Source organism: Erpetoichthys calabaricus, chromosome 8, assembly GCF_900747795.2.
Source record: "Erpetoichthys calabaricus chromosome 8, fErpCal1.3, whole genome shotgun sequence".
NCBI lineage: Eukaryota > Metazoa > Chordata > Cladistia > Polypteriformes > Polypteridae > Erpetoichthys > Erpetoichthys calabaricus.
In genome coordinates, this window is record NC_041401.2 from 196,489,894 (window position 1) to 196,499,750 (window position 9,857).

The 9,857-nt window shown below is 40.1% G+C and overlaps 1 protein-coding gene across 1 annotated transcript in view; it reads right to left on the bottom strand.

Moving 5' to 3' along the window:
* iqcb1 (IQ motif containing B1) overlaps positions 1-6,744 on the bottom strand; it is a 31,984-nt gene extending 25,240 nt beyond the window's left edge. Inside the window, exons 1-7 of the mRNA XM_028808064.1 lie at positions 6,672-6,744; positions 5,638-5,782; positions 4,024-4,186; positions 3,821-3,950; positions 2,648-2,741; positions 1,220-1,319; positions 477-649 (exon numbers count right to left, since the gene is read on the bottom strand). Coding sequence (XP_028663897.1) covers positions 477-649; positions 1,220-1,319; positions 2,648-2,741; positions 3,821-3,950; positions 4,024-4,186; positions 5,638-5,734 — 757 coding nt within the window. The 5' untranslated portion in view covers positions 5,735-5,782; positions 6,672-6,744. The remainder of the gene's footprint in view (positions 1-476; positions 650-1,219; positions 1,320-2,647; positions 2,742-3,820; positions 3,951-4,023; positions 4,187-5,637; positions 5,783-6,671) is intronic.
* Between the last annotated feature and the right edge of the window lie 3,113 nt (positions 6,745-9,857).

Genomic DNA, 9,857 nt, shown 5'->3' on the forward strand with positions numbered 1-9,857 from the left:
ATGTGAACATTCCGGTTGATTTTGTGACTTCTCTCATTGCTCCAAGTATCATAGTTCACTTGCAGTAATGATTTTTTTGCATGAACCTGAGAGACACGCAGCATGACCGAGCCCTCCTCACTCGTGCCAGCCTCGCAGTGTGTACCTTACCTCCGCTTAGCTGGTGAATGAGAGAACTACTTCACGGATTTAGATTGGGTTTTTTTCTAGAATTTGCTTGAACATTCAGGTTGATTTAGCAACTTCTCTCATCGGGCTAAGAATCACAGTTTGCTTGCAGGAGTGATATATTTGTGCTAATCCGAGACAGAGGCTACAGGCCGAGGGGAGGGTGAAGCGTGACGTCAGGAGTGGGGAGGCAGGCAGGGTGGCCATCCTCGCTGTTCCGTTTCCCTTCTACGCGGGCAGAGCCACGGGGGACGGCTATTGTTTTTCTAAAATCAATTTGCATTTATCCAAACAGTGAAATACATTACCTTTATATCTGCTGCAGATTTGCGTCACAAGCGTAGGGTGTTTACTGACAATTAACAGCAAAACTCTTGTAGCGGTGCTTCCTGTGACAGGATTGTTTGTTGAAGAAAGCTTGAAAACCAATTCATCCAAAATAGCAAATTCAGTTGTCTCCTCGAGCTCCCCAAATACCTTTCTGTACAGATCAAACCAAAAATAATGACGTCCAATACATACATTTTTACATGAAAATCTTCAATAGTAACGGCATAACATAACATTCTCAAGTAATATTAGTCCAGTTCAGGGACTGGTCCCACCCGGACAGGTCAACGGGCGACTGCAGGCCCCACTTAAACACACACACACACACACAGTGCCACACACACTTTAGACAAACACTTCAATAACTTCCGACAAAATCCATCAATCCATCCATTTTCCAACCCGCTGAATCCAAACACAGGGTCACAGGGGTCTGCTGGAGCCAATCCCAGCCAACACAGGGCACAAGGCAGGAACCAATCTCGGGCAGGGTGCCAACCCACCGCAGTCCGGTAAAATCAGCTCTTGAAAATAATTCTTTGCATTTATATAGTGCTTTTCTCACTACTCAAAGTGCTCAGCAATTGCAGGTTAAGGGCCCAACAGAGCAGAGTCCCTTTTTGGCATTTTACAGGATTCGAACCAACAACCTTCCGATTGTCAGTGCAGACCCCTACCCTCAGAGCCACCACTCCACCAAATGGCAAATTATACGACTTACCCATTGACTCTAATCAGGTTCTGTAGCACCGACATCACAATGACTCCAGTCTCGACGTCATCGGTAAGCAGCAACTGCAGGAAGTGTTCCGACTTTAAAACTAAAAGAAAACACAGAAAGACAATTGTAATCAAATAAGTTAAGGAGCCAACAGCTCCGTTACACGACAGTCTAGAAGTCAAGCCAGACTGACTTGGTTGCTGTGAGCGTGAGGAAGGATGCCATAGTGGCGTGAAAAAAATCGAAGAAGAAAAAGAGATGGAGGTCAAAACAGAGCTTCTATCTGGTTCACAATTTACAGCATACAGGACTGCGTTGTGCTGAGTGGAGGAACAAACTTCACACCGCCAGCAGTAACAGTCGAACGCAAAGCAACGGTTTCTGAAATGAAGTAATTTAGGGGATCTCAAAAAACGTTGACTTGACGACACATAAAAACAGTTCAAAGTGCATTAAAAAAAAAATCCCTGTATAGAAATCGTCCAGTAAATCGGAAAAACAGGCCGACACATTTTAGAAGTAATAATTTATATGCTATTCTTTCTTTGAAGTAGATTTTTATTTAGTTATACATTATTATTTTTTTTATTAGATTAAATTTCCCCCTCTGAACTAATAGTAAAGACGTATGGAAAAATTACAATTGACTCTTAACCTACCAAACTTACACAAGTTGATTTAGTATTGCATGTCTAAGGCAGGAGTCTCCAACTCCGGTCCTGGAAGGCCGCAGTGGCTGCAGGTTTTCATTCTCACCCTTTTCTTAATCAGTGACCCATTTTTGGTGCCAATTAACTTTTTGAATTAACTGTAATTGACTTGTTCTTGAAGACTCAGAGCCCTCAATTGTTTCTATTTCCTTAATTCGCACCCAAACAATAATGAGATACAAAATGAGCCAAAACATGACCAGCAAACAATATCTGAAAAGAAAGAAAGGTGAAGGTCTCAGGAAAGTTGATCTGCTCAGGTCCCCAGTGCTCTTAGAAAAGAGAAAATCAAGAATTTGGTAAATGTCTGCTATTACACAATGAGAGCAGCAACAAGCCATGGAATTAAAGAAAGAGTTTAATTAACAACAAGAATCAGCGCCTGATTAAGCAACTGGTTGGAGTGAAATTGGTTGGAGTTTGAGACCCCGACTTAGGTAGTAGTCTTCGGTTGGCTCACTCACTTCACGTTGCATTTCTGTGTAAGGAAAGAAATGAAGTAATTCAGAGGTGCGATGAAGAAACTCAGGGGAACAAACCTTAAAAGACAAGTCAATTCAAATTAAAAGGAAAAGAAGTTAATTAGCAGCAAAAACAGGTCACTAATTAAGAAAAGCGTTAGAATGAAAACCTGCAGCCACTGCAGCCCTCCAGGCTCAGAGTTGGGGACCCCTGGTCTAAGGTATAAGATGTAAAAACAAAACTGATTTATTCTTACCTTGATAAGTCAACTGGATAAATTCATCACAAAGCCAGCATAAAGAAGCTGCCACTATACGAAAGGTATGAATAAATTCTGCCTTTTCTTCATTCTGAAATATTTTTAAAATATTCTGTTTATAACTGTCAACTCTATTATTTCCCACATCTGTAGTGCAATATTTTCATCCTGCAGAATTTCAGAATTAAATCAAGTGCGGTTTATAAAGAGCATCCACCCATCCATTTTCTGAGCTGGCATATTCCATCACAGGCTTGTTTTTCCTTAACCTGTGTATGCCAGGCTGTCAGCACAAACCCACCTCAGATATGTGCCAGAGCGCCAGGCGCCCTCACAGGAACACCTGACCTGAAAAGGAAGGCCAGCGAAGCCAAAGAAAAATCCATGCAGATGAACAGAGAATGTTGAAACGCGGCCAGAATTAAAGCCCAGTCTCCTGGAGATGTGCGGCAATAAAAACTCAAGACACATCAGAGTAAAACAAATGGGAATAAACAGCCTGGCAAATAAAAATGGGCACCTGCTCATTTTACCTGACAGAAAAATACCAAAGTTGTCCGAGTTGAACAGGAAATCACACGTTCAGCAACATTCAGAAAATGGGTGGGTGGATGGATGGAATAGATTTTTAATAAAATTAAAAATGTCAAATATTTAAATTGTATTTTGCTGTTCTTTGGAGGTTTTTGACTACCATGTGGCTATAAATCTTAAATAATGCAAAATTAAACTTTATATGCGCAAATGCAGTCATTAAGTGCCATATGCCCTGTAGGCCTTAACAGCAGTGCTGTATGTAGACAGCTCACATTTACTAAGGTTTGTTCATACAATATCTATATGAATTAGTGCCATACACGTATCATGCATATAAACCATAGACAGACATACAGGTGGCACTTTATTTGTATACTGGGAAGTGAAGTTGTTACTGAAGCTCAAGAAATACAGAAATATTATAAAAAACAAAACAAACAAACAACCACCCTCCTCAAGTATGTATAGAACATCTGGGAAGGACCAGTCACTGTATAAGACACCAGAGCTCATCTGTACAGAGAGAATTTCATATTTCGGATTTACTTTTACACTTTCAATAGAGAACCCTCTGCACTGTAATTCAAGTTCCGTTTTTCTAACCAGACATAATATGGACAACGCGGTACTCACCTTTACAGCTCGTGTACGGCGGGCCTGCAAACGTCTCACTAACAGCAACAGATTTTCAACAGCCAAAGGAAGAACTTTATTGTAATACTCCTCAGTCTCTTCCACGGGTTCAAAATTAACACAACAATTACTGAAACAAAAGAGGAAGCGGAATTAAAAAAAATAAATAAATAAATGGTTTGATTAAGAAGCACTTCATTTACCTGAGGAGGTCTGCCAAATGTCCGGCAGTTGCCCAGCTTCCTTGAATCCTAGAGAAATCTTGTTTTAACACTAAGATACAGTATTGAACAAGATCGTAGTAGTAGACATCCTGCTTCAGTTTCTGTAACTGCTTTCCACTGAGAGACGGGTCGGTGACAATTTCTGAATGCAATCACAAAAACATCCACATGAATAACAAACAAACTAAATACAGCACATACTGTAAAACAGCTGCAAGCATATCAAGCAGCGGGACGCTAGACAGGCTTTTTCAGCTGAATTCTTTATTGGAATGGAAAGTAAAAATGACTTTTCATCAAGGAGGCGTCCCAACACTAAATCTCTGTCCTGTCTTTTATTCCCACTGCATATAAAAACACACACACTTACATATGTTTTATATATATATCATACACACACACACACAAAATACATACATAAATACATACACACTGTGTAGTACTATGGTGTTGTACCGTGTTAGCCATTATGAATGTAGAGAAAAGCCAAGCAAAATGACACCTTTTATTGGCTAACTAAAAAGATTACAATATGCAATCAATATGCAATATACAATATTACAATATGCAAGCTTTCAAGGCAATCAATTACATCTTGCCTGAAGAAGGGGCCTGAGTTGCCTCGAAAGCTTGCATATTGTAATCTTTTTAGTTAGCCAATAAAAGGTGTCATTTTGCTTGGCTTTTCTCTACACACTGTGTATATACTGTATATATACCAGTAACGGCGCATGCACTACTTTAACGATAACGTGCAGTGAATACACTTGACATCAGCATTTCTAGTTTTAATAATAATAATTCTTTGCATTTATATAACACTTTTCTCACTACTCAAAGCGCTCAGCAATTGCAGGTTAAGGGCTTTGCTCAAGAGCCCAACAGAGCAGAGTCCCTATTGGCATTTACGGGATTCGAACCGCCAATCTTTCGATTGCCAATTCAGATCCCTACCTCAGAGTGTACGTTTAGCATTCATTTGCTCAGAGGTTGATGCATTTACTTAGTACATTTTCTTTCATTTTTCACTTAAGCTGGCACTTAAGTCTTCAATCTGCCTCAAGAATGATTTAAAATATGAAGAGGTAGAGGAAGTGACAGCGAAGGTGGTAGGGATGAGAACAGCGCCCGTACACATGCGCCACATGGCTGGCCACTGCTGAGAGTTGATTCTACAATAAAATAAAATAAAAATAAAAAAAGAGTAATAAAATCATCACCCCGAAAGCGGATAGTAGACGTCACGTAGTATATGTGTACCAAATCTCAAGTCAATAGGTGAAACGGTTTGCGAGCTACAGGTAATTTAAAATCCTGGACAGACAAACGAACAGCCACGGTAACGTATTATAGAAGAAAATTATATATATCAGTATATATTCACATATACTGTATATATATATATATATATATATATATAAACATATACAGTATGTTGTGTAAATGACGTACTCTTCTCCAATCACCTTAATTAAATTTGGGCTCGCGGAGGCTGCAGCCTCTAAGATTACAGTAAAGACAAATACAAATTCACTCACTCACTCACATACATACATACATACATACATACATACACACATGGGTGCCATTTACCTTTTAGTCTTAAGAGCAGTAAAGGAACATTTTTCTCCGGGCTCTCTGCAATTTCAGCAGCCAAAGCCGATATTCTGGGATCCACATTTGTCTCCATGGGAGCTGTAGGAATTCAATCAAATCATAAAACAGGACGAAAGGCTACCTAAAAGCAAAAAAAATAAAGAAGGGAATTACAAATTGCTTCGCCTCGGATACATGAAGAAAAAAAATATTAATACAACAGATCTTCATTTGGAAGGTGAAAGTTCAATCCAGGGCGCCCTGCTGTCTCACGGTTAGGAGACCCAGGTTCGCTTCCCAGGTCCTCCCTGCATGGAGTTTGCATGTTCTCCCCGTGTCTGTGTGGGTTTCCTCCCACATTCCAAAGACATGCAAGTTAGGTGCATTGGCGATTGTCCATAGTGTGTTTGTGCTTGGTGGGTGTGCATGCGTGTGCCCTGCGGTGGGCTGGCGCCCTGCCCGGGGTTTGTTTCCTGCCTTGTGCCCTATGTTGGCTGGGATTGGCTCCAGCAGACCCCCGTGACCCTGTAGTTTGTATATAGCGGGTCGGATAATGGATGGATGGAAGGTCAGTCCACTATAAATGGTGATTAAAAAAAAACCTGCAATCCTTACATTTCCGTTGGAACGTTCGTGACCATTTAGAATTTCAGAAAGAGTTTAGTTATGACACCTGGCCTCTGTCACTAGTACAGCCGTTCATTTCTTTTCTGATTTTTTTCATGAGATTGTTATCTTATTTTTGTTAGTCATTTTAGGTTGCATTTTGTACGCAAAGGAAATTATTACAATAAACGAGTGGGGGGAAAAAACCCTAAAGCTGTTACTGTACTCTACCCATTGTGAGAATCAACTAACGCACGTTTCCCGTAGGAAAATAGCCGGTAGGATAAAGCGTCATTTCACTCTATATACAGAACAACATCTCTTCTGTTAATTAACATTTGTAACACTTTATTGTGCTGTCAATATAACTTATTTTTTCAAATATACACAATATTAATTATTAGTAGTCAGTTACTTTCCCTTACCATCCACAAAAAACTGTGATACTCCAAGCAGCTGAGCGTTGCCGTCTCTAAAGCAACGGCGGATGTGCCTCAGAAAAATAAATCCGACGTGCAACAAGTGCAGAGCGACGCATATATACAGCGCCCTCATGCGCAGAGCAGCGTGCGTCGCGAGATTTGAGAACATAAATGAAACGATAACTTGCGCCGCAGCCCACTGGGCATGGAACTGTTTGTAAAGAGGCTGGTGCTTATACATGTGTTAAGGTAGCGGACTTACAAACGAATGGTCTTCACGCACAAATGTAATCTGAGACACTTAAAACCGTAAAAGTTCATGTCGGCGACTACTGAAGGGGGAAGGAATTAGCAGAACGCTTCGTTAACTTATAAGATCGGTCACCTGTTAGCAAAGCCTTTTGAAATCAAATAAAACACTATTCGTAAGATTTACCTCTTATTAGCAAATCATAAGATTTGCTCTTATAGTTAGTGTTCTCAGATCTTTCTAAGATGTTTAACGTCTTATTTTGGAATGTCCCATCTGCAGAACCCGATGGATAGAAATAGAAGACACATCAATTGGGTTATTTTGTTTTTGTTTTTTTAATTAAAGGCTATTATTTTGTTTTCTTAGAACACACCTATTCATTATATAACTTTATTCCTTATCAATTCTTTAAATACTGTTTGGGTAATATCTCACTCATAAATGTCAGTCTCGCTGAAGCTGGACATGTATTACGCACGTCTGGAGACAATTTTCAGTGAATTTTGCTTAGAAGTGGAAGGGAACAATCCGGCTCACTGATTGTCATACTTGTAGACCAATCCAGCGCCGCATGTGGGCGGAGCTCAAACTAGGGGCGGTGATTTTGAACTGAGTGCAAACAGTTGCGGTGCCCAGCCTCTTCTTAACCTGATCCGACAGACAGCAGCCTACTGATTACGATGTCTACAGTCTCCTAAAAATCTATTAAACATATAAATGTGTGTCGCGTGTGCAGAGAGCACACTCCACGTTTTTAAAATAAACCTAACACCTTCCAAGGTAAACCCTTTTCTTTCTACACTGGCACTCGAAGACATCAGTTGGCAGGTGGTAAACGTGAACGACTGGTTGTCGCTGCGGCTCCCTGCTGTTCACTGGTATGACGGCAGTGCAGGAGTCGCAACATGTGCGTTCGCAAAAAAACGGTGTGCTACAATTCGTCAAACTTTTGACCCACAAAAAAACACGACATAATGGTTAAAAGCTGAAATGTATCTGCCTCAATTATTTTGGTGAAAAACTCGCATGTAAATTAAGTACGTGGGCTAAATGACTACGTAACGTCGTTGGTGTGAAGTTGGGGAATTTCGAGTTTTTTTATCCAAATTGTTTGCAAACGTCTGACCTCAACTGTATCCTATTTTGAGATATTTTAATGTTGTGTGTGCGAACTGTAAAAAGGGACAAGACAAAGAGTATGGACTGGGACTCCAACAGGACATCCCTTTTAATGTGCTGTTTAGGAAACAAATGAAGAAGAAGAATAAAAAAATAATAGCTAATTAACCAATTCTGGTTAGCGATTGTTGCAAAGTCGTTGTTTTAGGCTCGGAGTTTCTGTATGGGTACTTTAGCAACAAAGCAATCCACCAAATTTGCTAAAATGAGTTGAGGTGATAAATTCCGAATACCAGAAGCCTTTTCATCGGTTAATTTCGGTCGTTCAGTTGAGTGTTGAGAGTTTTAAGGCCCCTCTTCTGATTTTCTATTTTTGACCTCAGTCTCTCTTTCTTTATGTGGTTTCTTTTTTCAGGCCATCAATAACAACGAGGCTGAAGTTCGCTCCTTATTTGCTTCCAGTCAGTTATTTGTTTGCACGGCTTGCGCAAATCCAGTTACTAATTTAATGCTAACAAAAAGAAAAATATTATGCAATGTACTGTATAAAGTAATTTGCATCATTAAAATTAAACCTTTACTTCAATAAAAATTAAATCAATTTCCTATACCAGGGACAAACGAGTTACCTCATGTCGGGCTTCCTTCACTTTCACAGTTTTATGCCAAGACTGAGGCCTTCGTTAAATCGCAGCCAAGTGCTGCCCAGCCCAATGCAGGTACAGATTGACTGGCACAGTTGGCACATCCCTGTATGTAATGAATGAGATTTACGGTGATATTTAATTGGCACTTTAAAGGATTAAATGTAGTTGGGCCACCTTAATTTTTAGTTTTGAGAAAAGACAGGTGCCATTGGTTAAATTCCACTTAAATGTTACTTGACCCAACGAGGGTACCAGGGTGAAACTGATTCGTAAAGTCTGTATACTTTAATATGTAATGAAATGGATTTATTACAGTGTTTAATGGCCACTTTGAAGAGTTAAATGCCATCGGAGCATCTTAATTGTCACAGTTTTATGACAAGACAGAGGCCTTTGTTAAGATGCAGTTGAATTTTGCCCAGCCCAATGCAGGTACCTTGGTGCAATTAACTGGCAAAGGTTGAACCACTTCCATATCTATTGAGTGGGACTTTCTGTGATGTTTTATTGACAATTTACAGGGTTAAATGGCAATGGCCACCCTAATTTTCCCAATTTTGAGATAACACAGATGCCTCTGTACAATTGCAGTTGAGTGTTGTGTTGTCCAGCCCAACAAGGGTATCTGGGTGAAACTGATTGGCAAAGTTGGGGCATTCCCATACCTAAGGAATGGGATTTACTTTGATGTTTACTTTGATAGATAGATAGATAGACAGATAGATAGATAGATACTTTATTAATCCCAGGGGGAAATTCACATACTCCAGCAGCAAAAAATATTAAATTAAAGAGTAATAAAAAATGCAGGTAAAAAACAGACAATAACTTGAATAATGTTCAACGTTTACCCCCTCTGGTGGAATTGAAGAGTCGCATAGTTTGGGGGAGGAATGATCTTCTCAGTCTGTCAGTGGAGCAGGACGGTGACAGCAGTCTGTCACTGAAACTGCTCCTCTGTCTGGAGATGACACTGTTTAATGGATGTAGTGGATTCTCCATAATTGATAGGAGCCTGCTGAGTGCCCGTTGCTCTGCTACGGATGTCAAACCGTCCAGCTCTATGCCAACAATAGAGCCTGTCTTCCTCACCAGTTTGTCCAGGTGTGAGGCATCCTTCTTCTTAATGCTGCCTCCCCAGCACACCCTAATTCTCAATTTTGAGAAGAC